This window comes from Lipotes vexillifer, unplaced genomic scaffold (assembly GCF_000442215.2).
Source record: "Lipotes vexillifer unplaced genomic scaffold, Lipotes_vexillifer_v1.1 scaffold1429, whole genome shotgun sequence".
NCBI lineage: Eukaryota > Metazoa > Chordata > Mammalia > Artiodactyla > Lipotidae > Lipotes > Lipotes vexillifer.
In genome coordinates, this window is record NW_006787152.1 from 691,809 (window position 1) to 714,841 (window position 23,033).

A 23,033-nucleotide genomic window follows, 5' to 3' on the forward strand; every position below is an offset into this window, starting at 1 on the left:
TCACCAAAAAAAAAAAAAAAAAAAAAAAAAAAGGTTATTTGTCTTGCTTCCAACTTCTATAATCTGAAAATGTGATATCTGCCAATGTAGAGCCACGGCAGCATAATAAAAAAAATTTAATTTTTAAAACCATTTTAATACATTTAAGAATGTATAATTTTTTTAAGTCCTCCCCTTTCCCTAATTCTTCCCATCATATTATTATAAGTCTTACCTCAGTTTTTTCAGTTACTTCAGCTGCTGTCATAAGTTCTGATATAGCATAGACAAACCCAAGATCCAACCTGAGATCCATTTCTTGGATCAACACTTTGAAATACCTATAATACAAGGTGAAAAACATTTAAAAATCATTGATTAACTGCATTAACAAAATTATATAGGAAAAAATATTAGATAAATATTAAAACATTGAAACTTAGGACTTTTTAGGTGAATGAATTAAAAAATGTCACGGCAACACTGTTCATAATGGCAACAAACTCATAATATGAAAATGCCTACAAAGAGGAAATCGGTAAGTAAACTGTGGTATATAGTCACACAAGAGAATACTACATGCTAGTGATAATAAATAAACTCTAGCTACATACAACAAAATAAATTGTAGTAAAAATCTGAGTGGAAAAAGCAAGTCCCAGGAATATATTTACAGTTAAAAAAATTTTTTTCAATTACAAAAAATTGTGGCAAAGTAAGAAGCATAATGTTTAGGTACACATAAACAATAAATCAGTATTTTAAAAAGGGAATAAAAATAGTATTTATCTTGGTGATAGGGTGGAGGAAACAAGAAATATGGTAGTGATACATAGATGGATGTTTCTGTCAGTGTTCTATTTTTTGAACTGGGTGGTGACTGAATTGAAAATATTATTTTCTTGTTTCTAAAACAGTATGCAGTAATTATAGACAACTTAATAGAGAAAACAAATAAAAAAGAAAATAACAAAATACACACAATTCAGAAATGACTACTGTTAATACCTAGGTATAATTCATTTGGAGCTTTCTGACTCTCCAAGATTATGAAATAATTGATTTTTCCTATGACCTTTATAATTTAATATTTTACACTTAAATCTTTGACTCATCTGAAATTTATTTAAGAGTACAATTAACTCATATTTAAATTAAAACATTAAATGCACACACAATAAATGTACTAAGATGCTTACTTAATACGTGATATCTGTGAATGTCCTGCAGATCTCATGACAATACTGACATCTGTAAAGGGCTTTGGTGCTGTAAAGATTAATAAATATGATTAATGATGCTTTAAACAAAAGATAAGAATTTTCTTGCAATTTAATACACGTCACAGTGGACAACTAAATTATTTACTAAATCATGAGTATCAATTAAAATTACTGATATCTGTAAGATCTATCACAACCTTAATTTCAGACTCCCGGATTGTTTTTTTAACTACCTGTATTCACTCTAAGGTTAACTGATCCTTTAAATTAGTGATTTTAAACCAGAAGTATGCATTAGAATCATTAGGAAGTCTTTGTGAAAACAGATTCAGGGTCTTATCTTTTTATTCAAAGGTTCTAGTGGCTTCTAAATTAGGGGTTTACAAATTAGTAATCTTTTAAAAAAATTAATATCTCTAAATATTATATATATATTTCTAAATAATCTTTTTTTCAGTATTCACTCAGTTTTATTGAAGTTAGTTGAGTACTTCCTGGTTTTTTTTCAAGCTGTTTAATTTTTCAATGATCCTATAGACACTAAACTTGAGAATGGTTTCACTTCATATTTTTATAGTAGAAGAAACCAAATAGATAATACAACCATTTTTACGGCAATGTAAAAATACAAACAAACCTGAATCCATGGTGACCGACTTCGGAGGTTTAATGGGGTAAAACACAAATGGAAATATAGCACCATGTATCTGGTTTTGGATCTAAGAAAACAAAAAACAGGTAGTATATTAATATGTTAATTATAGAACCTGACTGGAATAACAAAATTTAAAAAGTACAAGGAATCAAAAACTCTAGTCCAACAATGAAACTTAAGTACTAGACAAAACAGACTATGTGAATACATTTATTGCCATATTCCTTTAGAATATAATTTGACTATCTTTTCAAACTCACCTGTATTCTGTAAATTTGAATTCTAAATGATGATTGATGTGCAGATGTGCTATATTCTACTTTTAATGCTGGAAGGTAATTTCTTCTTATAGCTATTACATGTGGCTGCAGAATTTTCATGTTAGTACCACTAGGTGTGAAGTGAACCTGAAAAATATGCCCACACACACACACACACACACAAACACGTGGAATTTCTCTTTATTTATTGATTAAAATTAGAAATCTGTATCAAAAAACTTTAAAGATAATATTAAATAGCAGGCTAAATATTTGATGAGATTTTGACTGAGATCTTTATACTCCATATCCATACAATTCACAAAAATATTCATATAATCCTTATAACTTGGTTTTATCACTTTTTATATAACTTTACTAAAATTTATGAAAAAAATAAAGCGATAAAAGAAAAAACAGTTTTAAAAATAAAAAAAAAACAACTTATTGCCTTCTTGTTAACCAAGGAGTAGATCATTAGCGGCTTAAGAAAGTCTGAATCTTGATACAGAGAACTATCCCTTTAAAATATTCTATATAAAGTATGTATAATAGGATTCATTGTTTTGTAAGCAAACCAGTCTCTCCTTAAAATCTAACTTGTGATTCATCTAATTACAACAGATAAAAATGAAAACTTCATATCAGTACTTAAAAATATTACCGGAATGTTAGTGTCCAACTCAATAACCTTATCTTCTGATGGTGAAGATTCAGTATATTCCTTAAATTCTTTCTCTAACTTCTCAGTGTGCTTTACACTCATTGGCTTCCATCTTGCCTTCTTCTTGGGTTTTGTCTCCCAAACCACATCAGAACTTATATATGAAAGCAAAAATCATGGTACTAATTTATAAACATTTTCATTTTATCTGGTTTATTACATGAATTACCATTACTGAAAAACCTTCAGTAAATTTTTGCAATATCCCTAGTTGTAAGCAAGCACATTACAAGTTTAAAAACATGAATTCATGCAACCAGTACTTATTAAACTCCTATTTAGGCACTATTCTAGGTGGCAGGGAGATTATCAGTGAACATTTCTGCCATTTTGGAGCTTTCTTTTACCTGAGGAGTGATAGACAATAAATAGTAAATTAGCATCTTTTAATATATTAGGAGGTGAAAATGCTTTTGAAAGAAGAAAAAGTAGACAGGGTAAATTAGATGTGGAGTACTGGGATATGCAAGTGGCAGGGGTTGCAGCATCAGAAAAGAGTGGCCACCAGAGGTGTCATTAAGAAGGCGAGATTTCAACAGTCTTAAAGAAGATGAGGGAGTTATCCAGCACAGAAGAGAAGAACAACATTTCAGGTAGAGAGACAAGCTAGAGCAAAGACTCCAAGCAGAGCATGCCTGTAGTCGTCCAGGTAGAAGAGCAAGGAGGCTGGCATGCCTGGAACACATTAAGAGTAGAAGATGAAGTAAGACAGATAATGAGAGGCAAAATAACGTAAAGCCTTGAGGATACTGTAAAGACTCCGAGTTTTATTCTGAGATGAGGACCCATTGAAAGATTATGAGAAGATAATCAGCCACATAGTCTGACTTAAGGTTTAAGAATGTACTATGTGTTGGAATGGGAAGAAAGAAAAAAAAGGGATGAAGACTAGAACAGGAAAACTTGTTAGGAATGTAATGTAGTAAGCCAGGAGAAAAACGGTGATGGCTCTGCCTGCGGTGGTCTAAGAGTGAGGCAGTACAAAGTGGTCAGATTCTACGTGTGTTTTGAAGCTAGATCCAAAACACTACTTTTAGATGGATTAGATGTGGGGTGTAAGATAAAGAGAGGAATCAAAGATGATTCCAAAGTTTTTGGCCTGAGCAGCTGGAAGAATGTAGTTGTCGTTAACTCCAGTGGGAAAGCACGTTTTGGTAGAAGGAGATCAGGAGTTTGGTTTTACATACTACAAAGCTTAAGAAGTCGCTTAGATACCTGAGTAAAGATTTTATGTAAGCTGTTGGATAGTTAAGTCTGGAGTTCAGGACAAAAATCTGGCTGAAGATATATTTTTAGAAGTTTTTGGCATATATATGGTATTTGAAATCAAAACTGAAACAGAGAAGAGGACTAAGGTCTGAGAGCCTCAAGGTACCCAATATTAAGCAGTTGAGAAAAAGACAAGCAAGCAACAAGTGAGAATGAGAAATGTTGGAACAGAAAGAAAAACCAAGGTGGTGAGATATCCTGGATGTAACATCAAGGACACTGCATCAAGAAGGGATCTGTGTTAAATGTTATAAACATAATCAATACAAAGACTGGTAATTGTACACCTGACCTGGCAATACTTAGGTCTCTGGTGATCTTACCAAGACCAGTTTCATGGTATATTGAAAGCAAAAACCTGTTTGGTATGGGTAAAAGAAAAATGGGTAAAAAAAGAATTGGAGATAGTGAATATATCTTCTGTAATAGATTAACACTTCTAAGGGGTTTGGCTATAAAGTAAAGCAAAGAAATGTGCAGTAGGTAGCAGGAAAAGTGGGTTCAAGAGAATGTTTTTTAGTTGAAAGAAATTACACTGGTTGGAACAATTCAATAGAGAGCCAAAAATTATTGAGGGAGGAGAAAAGAAGAAGAGAATTGCTGGATCAATGTCTCAAGAGGCAAGAGTGAATGAAATATAGTACAAAAGTAGAAACATATGTTTAAATAGGAGCACATACAATGTATCTATGATAACTAGGAAATGTGTCACTGCAATATGTAGGTAAAAAATATTGGTGCGTAGGAAGCTGAGATATTGGGAGTGGGTCTTTGGACGTTCCCTTTTGATTGTGTCAGTTTACTCGGTGAAGTAAGATGCAAGGCAGTGAGCTGAGAGAGAATGGAGGTTTAAAAAGAGATAAAGTGTGAAACAGTAATCTAGGAGAGAGAGTGAATGGAACAAATCTAATTTACTAAAAAATTGCTATAAGACTTAAATGCAGAATTTAAAAATCTTTCCACATTCTAAAATTACTTCACTTGTTTTGCTTACTGAAGTATGTAAGTTATTTAATTTTATTTATTCTATTTGTTTGTTCCTTCTAAAATTTATATTCACTTAATAAACAGAAAGGTAGAAACCATGTATTAATTCCCTTTGCATTCACATCATTTAGCATAGGAGATAGCACATATCAGGTTTCACAGGCTTAAAATCTGTTATCTATGTGACATTTTAATTTAAGTAATAAACATACTTTTTTGAGAACAAAAAAAATTTCTAAGAAAATAGTTTTAATATGCCTTTTTATTTATTTATTTATTTGGCCGCACCGAGTGGCATGCAGGATCTTAGTTCCCTGACCAGGGATCGAACCCGTGCCCCCTGCAGAGGAAGTACAGAGTCCTAACCACTGGACTGCCAGGGAATTCCCTTTAATATGACTTTTTAAATGGCACGGATAGCATTCAAGGAGAAGTCAGGGGCATATCTAGATATATTTACATAGAAAAACAAAGTCAAATCTGTATCATATACCTTTAATTTATATATTTATTTGAGAGTTTAACTCAAGTAAAGGATTAAAACTACATTATCCTTGTTATACAGACTGCAATATAGAAACGCTCTCAAATTTGGCAGTAATATACATAAATTAATTTTAAGTGTTTATAAACAGGAATATTAAGTGCAAAAGGGAAAGAAAAGAGTTTTCTGGTGATGACTTATGTGGGAAATGGTAAATACAGTATTATCTTATTAGATCTTAAAGTGCCTAGGTCAAAGTAGAAAGTGATTAGAAAGTGAAATGTACAGTGTGGGGAATATAGTCAATAATAATATAATCTTTGTATGGTGACACATGGTAACTAGACTTATTGTGATCACTGTAATGAACAGAAATACTGAATCACTATGTTATGTACCAGGAACTAACATAGTATTGCAGATCAAATGTACTTCAAAAACAAACAAACAAACTCGTAGAAAAAGATTAGATTTGCGGTGTACCCCTGCACTGTGGTAGGTAGTAATGAACAGTTAAACATTTCCTTATGACATATTAAAGAAAGAAAATATACCTTTGATAAGTTGAATAAATCTAATTTTTAGAGAGCTGGGAAAATCAACAACATGATGAGATAAATTTGATTTTTGGTATGTCTTTATCTCAAAAGGCAAAAAAAAAGCATCAAAGCACTTTTAAATTAGCATTATCTCAGATTATTATCAATGAAGAGTCAAAACAGAAAATTTAAACTAACTCATTTTAGATTTTACAATCACCACTCTTCATGATTAAGAACTGATCACTTAAATGTATCCAAATTTTAACGCATCTAACCTTGTAATGCCAATATAGGCTACTTCTTGCTTTGTATAATTGTTGACAAGAGAAATTCCAACATCTTGTAATGCCAACACAATTTCTTGCTCTGCTAACTCTGCTTTCTCACTTTCATATGTCACTTTAAATACCCTTGGATCTTCAGTGAATAAAATAATGCGTTGTAAGCCTTCAAAGAATGAAACTAAATAAATGGTCTTTTCCCCCAGATTTATAGGTGTCATCATATCCTGAAACAAAATCATCAAAAAAATAAAAAATTAGAGTTTGGTCACATCCAACAAGAAAGCTAGATTCCACATTTGAAAAATGAGAATAGTAATGGCACCTCGTTCCCAGGGTTGAACAAAATAAATTAGTAATTGTATAACATTTGGCAATTTACATAATTAAAATCAGTTGATGACAGCTTCTGCCATAATCATTATGAAGTCAGGAAGACAGGTCAACTGTTCTTTTAATACCATAGTAAAATCTAATTAAATAGTCTTCCTTTCTAGGCTAATCAATAACACAAAAATTTATTTTCTCTGATTTATTGTAAGCCTAATCAATGTGTTACGCATTAAAAGTTGTTCAGTCAGAAATTCATATTTCCTTGTAGAGCTGAACTAAATAAGATAAAGAATATCTGACACCTCAGTTGCATGCTCTACAAAGCACAAATACTTACTACAGGGTTAATTCTGCAGGAAGCCTTTATATATAAGTATTGTGCTGATATCAGGGTCTTCAGTTTCAATAAGTAACTTCTAATAATTAACTGTCAGCAATGAATTTCTAGTTAAGTGAACACTCTGATTAACAGGAAATTATAATATATAGTACACATTCATGTTATAATCCACTAAAATTAAAAATGAGCTGTTACCACAGTCATGTTACTTATAACACTTTCTAAAATAAAATACATAGTACTAAAACTACATTAAGATATAAATAATTTCCAAATAATTCTGAAGTTTTTCTAATATGTTACACTGGATTACAGATTTACCTTTATAAACTTGATCTACCATTTCGATATAAATATTATGCTATAAATACGCAAAAGTACGAATCAACAGGTCAAATATTTGATTATTTTTATTTTTTATAATAAAATGAAGTCTTTTTTCCTGAATAAATCTAATCATCATGAATTTAAAAAATAAAGTTAGGCCAATTATGGGCAGCCCTCTCAAATACATTCAAAGAACACTGGACTCCACAAGAGCAACACTGAAAAGACAATGGAAAAATACCATCAATACGCTAAGAGAAAACAATTCAGAACCCAGAATTCCTTACTCAGCAAAAATATCCTTCAGTGAAGAAAAGTATAGGAAACAAAGATGCCTAAAGACAAATGAAAACTAATAAATATCATCATCAACAGAGACTCACTCAAGGAAGTTCTAGAGGAGGAATTAAACACTGGCAAAAGGAAAGTGATCCAAGATGAGTGTCTGAAGTAAGAAAGGAATGTTATGTAAATAAAATAGCACTTATGTGGGAGAAAACATTTTACAAAATTCAATACCCAGGCATAATAAAAATTTTTGGCAAACGAAGACTAGAGGAGAAGTTCTTTAACCTCTTATCAAATCCCCCAAACAAACACACACCATACTTTGGCAAAGATCCCACTTAAAGGTAAATATTGAAGTTATATAACTTGAGACCAGAAATAAGGCAAAGACATGTGTTAATATCAGTTTTATTAAACAGTATATAGAGATGCTAGCCAGTCCAGTAAGGCAAAAAGATATTAAAGATGAAAGGATTGAAAAGGAGAAAACAAAACTCTTATTATTTCTAAGTGTCATGATTGTCCATATGGAAAAATAAAAAACAAATAATCAATATTAATAAGAGAATTCAGTGAATTTTCTGGATAAAAAAAATCAACACACAAAATGCCATTACACTCCCCTATGCTAACAAGCTTAATTTTAAAAAGATACCAGGGGTTTCTGCTCTGGCAACTGATGACTAGGTGGTCTTGGACCAACACTCTTCCTAACAGCAAAAGCTGGACAAAATCTAAAAAGGAAAAATATGTGTTTGAAAAGACAGAAAAGTTACCAAGGTAGTGAGAATGGGGCCAAGATCTGAGAGAGAAAGAAAGCCAATAAAAGTGAACTTTATATTCAGAGTTCACAAGTGCCAGTTCTAAAAGTAGAAGCAAACACCGAGAGCTTAAGAAAAACATTAAAATTGGGAGTCTCATGTTTGGAAGGACCAAAACTGGAGTGCAGGGCATACCAAAAAGAATGGTCAACAGCTTAGGCTTTTAGTTGAGTCCCCAAAGGGCGATACTTTAGGTGCCAGGGTAAACTGGAAATACACAAGTCCTCACAAGGACTGAAGACCAGGTTCAAATAATTTCAATCCCCATTAAGGTACTCTCCCCCTAGACTAGCTACCTTACAAAGGTAAAATCACATGTTCTTAAGAGAAAGGTAACATCATATGGAGCCTCAAATTACCTTTAAAATTTTTCATATACTATGTCCAGCACACAGGCAAAAACAAACATGCATAAAGTATGGATTTGAGTGAAAAACAAGAAAAAAAAGAAAATTTTAAAATATCCATATGAAATCTAGATATTGAAATTGTCAGATAGGCTTCAAAGTAGTTATGATCAAAACATTCAAGAAATTATGTAACAAGACAGAGAATTTTGGAACAAAAACTTCTACAATAGAAGTCTTAGAACTCATCATTTCAATAACTAAAATTAAGAACTCCATGGATGATTTTAAGAGCAGATTAGATACAGTGAGAGAAGTATAGTGAAAAATAGGTCAGAAGAAAATATCCATACTGAAGGAAGGAGAGAAAAAGATGAAACAATACAGAACAACACATAAAAGTCATGAGACATGATGAAAAGTCTAACATTTATGTAATGGTGAATTCCAAAGATAAAGAGAAAAAAAGAGGTGCCAACCCTGAAATTTGATATCCAGCAGAAATACTCCACTAAAAACAGGGCAAAATAAAGACATGTCCAGAATGAAACTGATAGAAAACTAATCAGCTGTAGACTCTGATAAATGGAATACTGGCTGCCATATCAGTAAACAAGGATGTTACAGTCATCAGCTATTGCAGCCACAGCCTATGGTGAGCTGGTGAGCCCTGAGGAAACTCACGAAGAATACCTGCCATCTAGCAGCCATCAGACTGCAGCCACTCCCCATGGTGAGCCCTGAGGAAACTCAGGATGTGAAAACTCAGGATACTGGCCTGAGATAGCTGAGGTGCATATTAAAGGAATGATTTCAGTGAGCCCAGACTCTTGCATCTTCCTATACACAGAAAAGTGCTAAGTTCCTTAACTTGGGATATCTGGTTTTCTTTAATTAACAATAATCTTTTGATGTTCCTGACTACCTGCCCTTTGTTGTAAAACTTCTATATAACCTGGCTTCCCCCATTGCCTCCTCGGAGCTGTTCTCTCAGGGTTACTCGAGATGCTGCCTCCAGGGCTTGAAGTCCTAAAAGTTCCCACCCAATAAAACATAACTCTCAACTTTTAGGTTGTGAATAATTTTTTAGTCAACAACTCACACTAAAAAAATAGTAAAGAGAAGAAAAATGAACCCAAACAGAAGTATGGAGATGCAGGCAGAAATGAAAAGTGGCAAAAGGAGAAATATGTGGGTTAATTTAAATGGAATACTAATTGTAGAAAGCAGTAATAATACTTCTTATGGGAGTTAACCTATTTAGAAATAAATCACACAACAATATTACATAAGACGGAAGGAGTAAATGGAGTTAAAGAGTTCTAAATTCCTTACATTACTGGGAAAGTGGTACAAGTACTCATTTACAGCAGGTTTTAATAAGTCAAGAATGAATGCTGTAATATAGTAGGAAGCTAAAGCTTTAGGCTTCTGTTAATGTGATGATCTTTTTGTGTCCCTTGCAGAAAACCTACAAGCTATGCTCATGGGTTGTTATAAGAGATATCTGCTACTGTGGGGTAGGGCTTCTAGGTCAAGGGGGCTCATAACACACCCAGTGAGCTTTGTTTTCCCTCACATCAAAGCTGTTGTTTGAAGTGACCAAAGAGAATACCTCCTAAACTTGTCTGATGCTGCCTGCTGGTATGCTGTGTTTCCTGGCCTGTATCCACCCAAGCAGGCAGTTGTAAACTGTGGCCTATGATAGTTTTGTAAGTCTGAATGTTTAAGCCTAAAAAGATACTGTGGTGGGCACTGTAATATTACATACTGATAAAAGAATCAATTTAACAAAAAGACATAACAATTCTAAATTTGTATCTACCTAATCACATAGTTTCAAAATATAAGAGCCCAAATTAACAAAACCAAAAAAGGAATGCGTAAATCCATGATTTTAAACACCACTCTCCAAGTAACAGAACAAGCAAACAAAAATTTTAATGAGATAGATTTAAATTCAACAAAACTTGAATCAATCAACATACATATGTAACAGGGAACAGCCAATTTTGACTCCATGTTGGATCTCTTTCTTTGACTTTAACCTTTGCTTTTTGTTGCTTTCGTTATTATAATCATACATAATGGCCTGCCTCAGGGAACCCTGCCTCTCTGCCTGAACCTTAAACTAAAGTACCTTTGTTCAGCTCACAGGGAGACAATCTGACCCTGCCCACCTGTGAATGGCTGCAGAAAAGAAGAAACTAACACATTCCCTCCCCAATGCAGGCCACTGTGAGGAGATGTTTTGCAAGATAAATGGGCTTTTTATTTTAGTTCCTAACCTCCTTCCCCTCTCTGTTCTATAAAAGAAACTGGCATCCAGATCCCAACAAGATGGTTTTTTGGGCCACTAGTCCGCCATCTTCTCAGTCTGCTGGCTTTCTGAATAAAGTCGTTATTCCTTGCCTAAACACCTCCCAGGGCTTCCCTGGTGGTGCAGTGGTTGAGAATCTGCCTGCCAATGCAGGCGACACGGGTTCGAGCCCTGGTCTGGGAAGATCCCACATGCCGCGGAGCAACTAAGCCCGTGCGCTACAGCTACTGAGCCTGCGCGTCTAGAGCCTGTGCTCCGCAACAAGAGAGGCCGCGACAGTGAGAGGCCCGCGCACCACAATGAAGAGTGGCCCCCGCTCACCGCAACTAGAGAAAGTCCCCGCACAGAAACGAAGACCCAACACAGCCATAAATAAATAAATAAATAAATAAATTTATAAACACCTCCTAATTTACTGGCCTGTCATGTGGTGAGCAGAGCGAGCTTGGACCTGGTAACACATAGAATACTGTAACCAACAACTACAGAATACATATTTTTTAAAAATACACATAAAATATTTACAAAAACTGACCACATGCTGGCCTACAAAGTCAATTTCAATAAATTCCAAAAAATTGAATCAGAGTATGTTCTCTAGTCACAGTGGGATTAAGTTAGAAATAAACAAACAAAACTAGAAAATACTTCTGAAAAGTGATAACCTAAGTAACCATGAAGCCAAAATATAAAAATAAGTCACAATGAAATTTAGAAAATATTTTTAACTAAAAAATAAGTAATATACAACACAGGAAAATTTGTGAGATAAAATTAATACTGTTTTTGGTAGGAAGTTCGTGACTTTAAGTGACTTGAAATAAGAAGTGAAGAAAGTCTAACAAACAATGATCTAGGTATCTGCTATGAACTCATTTGCCCCCTCCCCCAATTCACATGCTAACGTCTCAACTTCCAATGTGACTGTGTTAGGACATAGGGCCTTTATGGAGGTTATTAAGGTTAAATGACATCCTGGGGTAGGGGGAAGGTGTAAATAGGGTTCTGATCCAACAGTATTAGTTTCCTTATAAGAGATAACAGAGGGCTCGCTCACTCTCTCTTTGCCATGCAAGGACACAGCAAGAAGGCAGTCATCTGCAAGCCACGAAGAGGCCTCACCAGATTCACCAGAACCTGACCATGCTGGCTCTCTGATCTCAAGCTTCTAGCCTCCAGAACCATTAGAAATAAATTTCCATTGTTTAAGCCATCCAGTCTAAGGTATTTTGTTATGGCACCCTGAGCAGACTAATACAATATCTATTTCAAGAGTTTAGAAGAAACTTATCAAATTAAAACAGAAGAAAGGCGAAAGAATATAGGTTAGAGCAGAAATAGGTGAAAATGATAACAAATGTATAAAAGAGATCATCAAAAGAGCAAATTGATGGTTTTCTGACAGACAAAACTAAACTGAAACTAATTAAACTAATAAAATCTCAGCAAAACTTATCAGAAAAAAAGGAATGAAGGTACAAATAGTCTATGCTAGGAATGAAAAAGAGAATCATCCCCCTAAATATTAAAAGATAAAAAGGTGTGGGCTTCCCTGGTGGCGCAGTGGTTGGGAGCCCGCCTGCCGATGCAGGGGACGCGGGTTCGTGCCCCGGTCCGGGAGGATCCCACATGCCGCGGAGCGGCTGGGCCCGTGAGCCATGGCTGCTGGGCCTGCGCGTCCGGAGCTTGTGCTCCGCAAGGGGAGAGGCCACAGCAGTGAGAGGCCCGCGTACCGCAAAAACAAAAACAAACAAAAGATAAAAAGGTGTATATTATGAAAACATTTATATCAATATATTAGAAAACAGAGATGAAATAAAAGCATTCTTAGAAAACCTCTTACCAAAATGACACAAGTAGAAATAGAAAGCTGAATTGCCCTATATTTAATAATAAAATAGCATTCATAATTTAAAACCTTCCTACAAAGACTACTGCAGGTTAAGATGGCTTGGCTTCACTGGTGAACTCTAGCAAATATTCCAAACATTCTAGAAATCATACCAATCTTACATAAGCTCTTCCAGAAAATAGGAAAATCGTAGATATTTCCCAGCATGTATTAGAATGACCTTAACATCAAAATCTGGTTAGGACATTACAAGGCAGGAAAGTTACAGGCCAACTTCTCTCATGAATACAAGCAAAAGTCTTAAACAAAGCATTAGCAAGTCAATTCCAAAAATACAAGGTTGGTCTAATATTAAAAAACCAACCAAATAAGACAAAGCCCAGATAACATATAATCATCTCAAAAGATTACAAAAAGTCATAAAAATTAATAAAAGTTCAATACTCATTCATTTACTCATTTAATAAGAGAAATAATAACTAGTGGCAAGAAAAAAGACACTGGAATAGGGAACAAATTAAGATAAATTTTGAAAGACCAATAAAACTTTAATAAAACAATTCCTGAAAGTCATTTAATATGTTACTGCAGAATGCTTATACCTAACTTTATTATTATAAAAAATAACAGTTTGCCATCCAGAGATAAATTCTTTCATTAATAGATCCCTAAATGTCCTTCACATAAGCTAAATTGACTTGGGATGACTTTCAATGCAAAGAATGTATTTATATTGGTTTATAAATTGAATGCTGAAAATACCTGTTTACCCTTTATAACATAATAGAAGCAAATAAAAAGGCAGACAAAATAAGACTGTTTCCAGTTTTAAACATTTCTGGTTAAGTTAAAGTTTGAATACTGTTTTAAAAATCTTTTGCAGTTTTTAAGAAGTGGAAACACAAAAGAGGCCTCAAAACTAGTAAGGCTGAAAGAGAGTAACTTAAAAAATAAATAAATAAAAGAATTCTGAGAACACCATAATAATCAATCCAGTACATACATCCTTTTGTGTTACTTCACCGTGGCTTTCTCCACATCTCCACTTCAGCTTTCTAGAGCCCACTGGATCAGCCCACGTATAAAAAATTGCTTTTCCAGGAGGGAGGGAATCTTCTATTTCACAGAGGGAACTGACATAAACAGTAAAAAATATGCATTAAAGTAAGTGCAAGTATACGATTATTTAAAGAATCCAAAATAATACTTCATTAATTCTGAGTCCATTAATTGAGATTTGTGATAGTTCTGACAAAGAGTAGACTGAAAATTTTCCTTATACAATAAAAAAGCGGTTTTCTGAGAAAATAATGAGAATATTTCAAGGGAAATATTTGTCCTAGTTAGGAAATAAATATCTCCAGGTTTCTGAAACTACTTTGCCAACTTTTGTTTTAACACAAATTAATTATAAAAGAAAATTATTCCACTTACTTTATCTTATCTATACCAAATCTAAGAGAATTTAATTGGTAACCCTTTCCAAAGTATTGTTTTTACTGTGGCAAAGACAATACAGCTCAATTATTTCTAAAAACCATAAGACATGGGATACAAATCTAAGAAACTCAGTCAACTCATAAAACGATTCCCCAAAAGAAAATGGAGAAGCTACAAACCAAAGAAATAATAAAATATAACTTTTCTGAGCTGAAGAAGCTGACTCTGCAGATTAGACTTCATTGGGTATCAGACTAAATTAATGGAAACAGAATATCATCCTAGACAGAGCTTTGTAAAATGTTCAAATTTTAAGACAATACAGGAAAACCTGCCTATAAACATCTAGGACAATCACAGTTACCCATGAAGAAATAAGACGGTTCTTACACTTTTCTGTAATACTGAATGCCAGAAAACAATGGAGCAATGGCTACACAATTTTGAGGCAAGAAGTTATGACTTAAAATTTTCTGTCAAATTGTTAATTTGCAAGAGAAAGACATTTTCAAATAAGCAATAGCATAACATATTATCCACAAACCCTTACTTTTTCCAACCAAGCCAGAGATGACTAAAAATAAAATTTTAAGAACTAGGATGTAGAAATATTAAACAACTAAACCAGTCAAATAAATTAACTTGTTGTTAATATGCTATGAATCAACGCAAATACCTTCAAGAACATATTTTTGAAAAACTAACCATTTTATAATAATCTGGGTCAAAAATCCCAAATTATATTGATAAGAAACTGAGAATTTGGAAAGAGAAATTAAAGAAAATGTAAACTACTCCAAATTTTTCATGGATGAATTAGCAGATAACTGTTTCACTCTCAAAATTTAAAATGCATCAAAATCGGGACTCCCCTGGTGGTCCAGTGGTTAAGAATCTGCCTTCCACTGCAGGGGACATGGGTTCGATCCCTGGTCGGGCAACTAGGATCCCACATGCTGCAGGGCATCTAAGCCCGCACGCTGCAACTACTGAGCCCACGCACTCTAGAGCCTGTGCATCACAACTACAGAGCCTGTGTGCCACAACTATTGAGCCTGTGTACTCTGGAGCCGGTGTGACACTACTAGAGAAAAGCCCACGCGCCGCGACGAAGAGCCTGTGTGCTGCAACTAAGACCTGATGCAGTAAAATAAAAAAATAAAAAAATAAAATAAAATAAAATAAAGTAAAATATGCATCAAAATCTCCAAGAACACAAAAAGTAATTATCTACAAGAGAAACAAAATGTATATTTTCCAAATCATCCTTAGAAGAAAATAATCCATATTACCAAAAAGTATGGCAAGGAATTATAAATTAGTTGTTATAAGGATTACAAATGGGTGCAACTTTTTTTTTTTGGTTCAACATTTTTATTAAAAGACAAACAGGTTCTAACATTATAAAACTGGAAATAAATTCTCAACAATAGAAGAACATTTGATTATAGGGCATCTAAATGATGGAATATCATGCATTCATTGAAAATTGTGTTTTTGAAGCAAATTTACATGCTCACAATAGCTGTTAAAAACAAGAGATTCAGAAATATAAACAGATAGAGAGCAATAGTAAAAAAATAACTGAATCAAAATGCTGACAGTGTTGGGATTCCAGGGATTATGTTTTTCTTTTCACAGTTTTCCTACAGAACTTTAAAAAATAATGGACAGTTGTTATTTTTATATGTAGGAAACAATTAAAAACCATATTAACAACAAGAAAAAAGCCAAGGGTAGGGAAGGCAGAGGAAACAAAAGCCCTATATTCCTTATTTTTCTATGAAAAAATATCAAATGTAACCATGTTGATCAGATGAATTTGGTTTAAAAATATTTAGAAATGCTTTAATTCATATAAATTTTAATCTATTTAATTCACTGCAGAATATTCCTCATGAAAAAATTCATCTCAAATTTATCTCAGGAGGGCTTCCCTGGTGGCGCAGTGGTTGAAAGTCCGCCTGCCGATGCGGGGGACATGGTTTCTTGCCCCGGTCTGGGAAGATCCCACATGCCGCGGAGCGGCTGGGCCCGTGAGCCATGGCCGCTGAGCCTGCACATCCGGAGCCCGTGCTCCGCAATGGGAGAGGCCAGAACAGTGAGGTCCGCGTACCACAAAAAGAAAAAAAAAAAAAAATTTATCTCAGGAAATTCAAAGAAAATAAAAAGTAACCAGACTCCTCAGAATGTTAACTATATTTGTGTACAAGTCTTAACCTCACAAGAAAATAACAACACGATGTGACACTTTAATCTATGTATTAATTTTATAAATTTCCATTAAGACTGTAATTTTTAAGTTTCACAATTTCTACACAGGACCACATTCTAGTTTCTCCCTTATCCCTTACTTTTACAACTGTAACAATGCAGTAGATAAAATTTCTAGACACTTTATATCTGAACTGTACTATAAAGAACAGTGCAAAGTCAAAGCCAAAGAAAAGACTGAGAAGTCTCTAGTTCAGCCTCAGCCAGGCTCAACCAGATGTCAGAGAATTAAGCTACAATGCCCTACATCATCCACAGTATGTAAAGAATTAACTTAGCTCCTGTGTATCTTAGAATGTTACCAGTTATGTACTATCCTTGACAGAATCGAGAAAATAGTCACCCAAATCATTTTCTGGAGGTCTTAATTCTGTGACAGTTTCTTTGGGAAAGGCTAGTTGAGGTACATGAATTGAAGGACAAATAAGAAAAAACCATTTGTTTGCCTTTGTCAGTTTTAATCAACCAACTTATTATTTTTATAATATGGATAATCATAGAAAACAGGCTCTACTCTCTCTCAACATCTTCCTCAAATGAGAGAACTGATAGGCAAGGAGGAGTTCTAGCTATTTGCTAGCTCAAGCTTCGGGTTCTCACTCAATCAATGCCTATTTTAGTCAATGATTCGAAGTGTACAGTTAGCAGTGGAAAAAAAGCATAAATGCACTGATAAATATGAGCCCACTGATAAGTGACATGAAAACAAACTAAGAAAAGTAGACAAAATAAATTCAAGACAACCTGGGACCCATAAGTAGAGGAACAGAAGGTTACATAAATTGTAGTGGTACTAAGAGGATAAGGTTACTAAGAGGATAAGGTTCAGTATATTGAAATAAATGATACAATGAGTAGTTTTGAAATATCAAGACATAAATATGGTCTTTAGAAAAGCTTAAAAATGTAGCGCTCCTTTCCTACATGCCTCAGCAAGAAAAAGGTATCTACTGTTTGAAAAAAATCTGAAGAATCAATATTTACATTATGTTTATTAAAAAAAATTTCAAAAATAGACAAAATTCTTATGATAAACCCTGATAATTTCCTCACGTGATTCCACAATGACCAAGATTTTGTCATACTTGCTTCAGTTCTTTTGGTTTTTGTTTTTGAAGCATTTAAAAGTAAATTATATCACTAATCATCAGGGAAATCAAAACCACAATAAGACATCACCTCACACCTGTTAGAATGCTTATTATCAAAAAGATAAGAAATAAGTGTTGGCAAGGATGTTGAGAAAAAGGGAACCCTTGTGTATTGTTGGTGGGAATGTAAACTGGTGCAGGCACTATGGAAAATAGTATGGAGGTTTCTCAAAAAACTGAAAACAGAATATGTGATCCAGCAGCTGGATTATCTGTTCAAAGGAAATGAAAACACTAATTCAAAAATTATATGCATGTTCACTGCAGCATTATTTATAATCACCAAGACATGGAAACAACCTAACTGTCCATTGATGAATGAATGAATATAGAAAATGTGGTATATACAAAATGAAATATTATTCAGCCATAAAGAAATCTTGCCATTTGAGACAACATGGATGGACCTTAATGGCATTATGCTAAGTGAAACAAGTTAGAGAAAGACAGATACTGTATCATCTCACTTATATGTGGAATCTAAAAAAAAACAAAAAAAGAAAAAAGAAAACAACCAAAAAAACCAAACACACAGATACAGAGAACAAATTGGCAGTTGCTAGAGGCAGGGTTGGGGTGGATGAAATGAGTGAAGGTGGTCAAAAGGCACAAACTTCCAGTTATAAAATGTATAAATCATGGGGATGCGAGGTACAGCATGGTGACTATAGTTAATAATACTCTATTGTATGTGTGAAAGTTGCTAAGAGAGTAAATCTTAAAAGTTCTCATCACAAGAAAAAAAAATCTTAACTGTGTTTGGTGATGGATATTAACTAGACTTATAGTGGTGATGATTTTACAATATATACAAATATTGAATCATTATGTTGGACACCTGAAACTCATATGTTATATGTCAATTATGTTGGAATTTTTTAAAAAGTAAATTATAGATCTCAAGTCAGTTTTAACCCTACATACTTCAGTATACTTTTTTTTTTAATGAGGACATTGTTTTACATGGCCATAATGCCATTAACGGTGTTTATACTCGTAGGAAATTATCATAAAGTCAATGTCTCATCAGCTAGACTCTGCTAAAATCAGGGGATACTGTATTTGTAATAATCTTCTTACCTTTGCTTATATTGAACAATGTCATTCTTGGTGTGATTTATTAACAGGAATGGAGCTGCTCCATCACGATAATCTGAAAATGTAATAACTGTAGAATGCTCAGCCAAATTAACTTCTGCTATAATACCTCCAAGCTAGAAAAAAGGAAAAGAAAATATTCTCTAATGTGATCATTTCCCAAAGAATATTAACCAATAACATTTAATAATAAAAACTATTCATAACTTAATATATTTTTTGATGATTTAGAAAGTAATTCAAGATTTTATACTGCATTTCTGGAAAACCATGACTCTATCATATACTGATGGGTCAAATTCAAGATGTGGTATATTGTAGTATTCTAGGCACTTTAACTCAGCAGTCCCCAACGGCGGCGGGGAGTGGGGAATGTTCAGACAGTAGTAATGTGAGTGATGGTTCAGTCAGTAATGTGAGCCATGGGGAGCGGCACATGAAGCTTTGCTCGCTCGCCTGCCACTCACCTCCTGCTGTGCGGCCCGGTTCCTAACATGCCAAGGACCAGTACCAGTCCACGGCCCCTGGGTTGGGGATCCCTGCTCTAACTTTCCATATAACAGTTAAATTGTTTTATGTCTCTTGCTTCCTTTTAGAACTTTTTCCCTTTGCAAAGAGAAATGTTTGTTCATTTTTGGTGAAACAAACAAAAATCATTTAATAAAAAAAAATTAGTAAGTATATATTAGCTTCTCTAACCACACACACAAAAGAATCACTTACCTCATTATCCAGATGCAATAAAATACAACTTTCTTGCTTGTTAAAATGTATCTTTTTCGGAGAGCCTTCACTTCTTTCAACTTGAATAAGAAGTTTATTAGAAGCATCCTCAGGCCAAAAGGGGATACACTAAAACATATATTACATATATTTATTTAAGTAAAACTGATTTCACCATAAAGACCTTTATCGTTTTAATAAACCCATCAGAGTAGACTTAAAATAGTCTTAAACCTCTTTCAACACTGCTCTGGTTACTGGACTGCTTAGCTATAAACTGCTGACTTCCAAGATGGGGTGCCACTTGGGGGCACTTTGAACACAAGTAGTAATGGGTAGTAAGTTGAAGAGCTATTGATAGAGTGCTGTGAAGAGGCGTTAGTGTGGTCCAGATCTAGAGATGGATTGAAAAAAAGTAAGTAAACTGAGCCAAGTGATCAGTTTAAAACAGGGGAATGTTCAGTTACTAAAAGTTACAATTGGGTTGTGGGCATCACTTAGTAATTAAGCAGTAGTCAAAGTACACACAAATGTCAAGTCAGGACATATATTAAATCCAGAGTCCTGGAATTCAAATAAGGATTAAAAAAGCAAAAACAAAAGCAAAAACCAAGAGAAGTATCTAAAGTCTAAAGTTCAGAGTAGAAAACAGGCTCAAAATCTTAAGAAACAACCCGGGCATCAGTGATCTGGAAACCAAACTAACAGAATAGGAGACAGTCAAGGCACCCAGAAAGAAGACCAGACAACAGGAGCTGGAAACAAAGAAAAGAGCTAAAAGAACAGGAATGGAGAGCCAGCCTTGTCTGTAAACTATTATGTAAATCAGGTCTTAGTGTGATCCGACTCTGACCAGGCTGGTAACTTCACATAATTCACTGAGACTGCTCACGTGCTCATCATGATCACCACCATGTGACCTGAGGGCAATGTAGAAGAAGCTAGATGTTAGAGTCAAGTGCCTTAGCTTGATAAAGTCAGTTTTATTCAACCATAAAAAGTAATTAATGGAACCAGACATGGGACATGGTTAAGGCTATAAAAGGCTGAGAAAATTCCCACTTGAGGCTTCTTGCAACCCAGTGGAAACTTATCTGGGAGTCAAAACAGTGGCAATACTAATCCAAGCATATTTCCCAGGAGGAACTGAGAAGACTAAAAATGATGTGCTCTTTGAAAACCCCCAAGCCTTGCTGACTTGTAAGCCTTCCTTACAAATCAACACAGCTAATAATCATAAATATGCATTTTAAGTTAAGGTTGACTACTGTAAGCCAAAATTAAAATGTGAAGATTTTAAATTAGCAAAAGAAATTTATCTTAAGAAAAGCTGAGGGACTTCCCTGGTGGTCCAGTGGGTAAGACTCTGGGCTCCCAATGCAGGGGGCCTGGGTTTGATCCCTAGTTGGGGAACTAGACCCCACATGCATGCCTCAACTAAGAAGTCTGCATCCCACAACTATAAGACCACATGCTGCAACAAAGATCCCACATGCCGCAACTAAGACCCGGCGCAGCCAAAATAAATAAATAAATGTTTAAAAAAAAAAAAAAAACAGAAAAGAGAAAAGCTGAAGTTGACAACAAAAAGTAAAATAAAAAATAAGTTGTGCATTTGTAATTGTAATTACTGTAAATATAAACTAACTGTTGGAAGACAGAAGCTACAGATTAGGTTTTTTTTTTTTTTTTTTTCCTTGCGTTATGCGGGCCTCTCACTGTTGTGGCCTCTCCCATTTGCGGAGCACAGGCTCCGGACGCGCAGGCTCAGTGGCCATGGCTCACGGGCCCAGCCGCTCCGCGGCATGTGGGATCTTCCCGAAACGGGGCACGAACCCGCGTCTCCTGCATCGGCAGGCGGACTCTCAAGCACTGCGCCACCAGGGAAGCCCCAGATTAGGTTTTTAAAAAGAGAAGACCCAATAATCTTATCTGCAACTGACATATAAGGCAAGACATAGAACTACTGTAAATAAAAGTATGGAAAAAGATATACCTAGAAAATATATAGAGTAAAACAAAGCTGCAGTTATAATCTTGGCATCTAGATATATAGAGAGCTCTACATCCAACAAACCAAGAATACACAGACTTAATGAGCACATATGAAACATTTGCCAAAGAAAATCTATATTCATTCAACAAATATTTGAGAGCATACTGTGTTTAATCACTGTTCAGAGCCCTCCAATAGCTCTCTCCATTTCACTCAGAGCAAAAGTTAAAATCCTTGTAATTCACAAAGTTTTGTGTCACAAAGTTCTGCATGATTACTCTTTATCACTGTTATGTCTTGTTCTCTTCTAAATACTTTTCCCTCTCCAATAATATCGGCCCCTTTTGCTATCCCTCAACCATGCCAAATATTCTCCCATTTTAGGGCACCTACCCTGGCTGATCCTTTGTCTTTAATGCTCTTTCCCCAGATATCCACACTGCTGAGGGGTCCAGCTCCTGACTAAAAACCTATGTGCAATTTTTCAGGTCAGACCACTGGTAATTACAAAGGCTTTACCTTTATCTGACAGGTGTCACAAGGCAAAGCTGCCCTCCCCATACCAGACTAGGTGCACAGCCAGTGCACTGCATTCTCAAGAACTCAGCCCCCACTTCTAGCCATGTCCTTACAAATATCTGCATTCCTACTACAGGCATCTTTGTCCAGAGGCCTCTTTACCAGGGCCTTTGGCAGAGGCCTTCCTCAGGAACCTCTGCAACACCTCTTTATCAAGGAGAGAGGTGGAACTTCAGGATACTTTTTCTCTACTCTGAGTTGGTGCTCAGTACTTTTCCATTCCTAGCCCTTCCCCTTTGTTTTCTGCTACCCCCAGATCAATAAAACAGTAAGAGCTATTTGTTCAGGGCTCCCCTGACAATGACACTATCCTCACTGATCCACCTCACCCCTAACTAACGTTGTTCCATAGGAAAAATGGTACAAGGCGAGGTGGTGCTTTCTTCAGTTTAGCCTCTTACTTATACTATTGCAGTAAGTAATTAAAGTCCTGAGTGTCACTTTCATTTTAGCTTGTTGTCTTTATCAGCTATTCCTGTACCTGGCATCTCAGCTCCAACTCAGCTGAACTCTTGACAAGTGTACCTCTCACATTTTCTCCAAGTTTGCTCAAATGTGACCTCAGTAAGTCCTATCCTTGACCACCTTATGTAAAATTATAGCCCACTTCTTGCTCATTAGAACTCTTAACACCTCTTAGCCTGTCTTATTTCCTTTTTCCCTATTAGACCTGTCACCTTTAAACATACTATGTATTTTACTAGTTGACTATAGTAATATCCATTTAATGATTTCCCTAC

General features: G+C 34.9%; 1 protein-coding gene across 3 annotated transcripts in view; it reads right to left on the reverse strand.

Annotated features, from left to right (window-relative positions):
• VPS13A (vacuolar protein sorting 13 homolog A) overlaps positions 1-23,033 on the reverse strand; it is a 153,277-nt gene that overhangs the window by 42,912 nt on the left and 87,332 nt on the right. For all 3 annotated transcript variants that reach the window (XM_007459890.1, XM_007459888.1, XM_007459889.1), the window contains exons 28-36: positions 19,719-19,847; positions 18,978-19,111; positions 14,036-14,165; positions 6,399-6,631; positions 2,782-2,935; positions 2,118-2,264; positions 1,840-1,921; positions 1,179-1,248; positions 215-320 (exon numbers count right to left, since the gene is read on the reverse strand). In XM_007459890.1, coding sequence (XP_007459952.1) covers positions 215-320; positions 1,179-1,248; positions 1,840-1,921; positions 2,118-2,264; positions 2,782-2,935; positions 6,399-6,631; positions 14,036-14,165; positions 18,978-19,111; positions 19,719-19,847 — 1,185 coding nt within the window. The remainder of the gene's footprint in view (positions 1-214; positions 321-1,178; positions 1,249-1,839; positions 1,922-2,117; positions 2,265-2,781; positions 2,936-6,398; positions 6,632-14,035; positions 14,166-18,977; positions 19,112-19,718; positions 19,848-23,033) is intronic.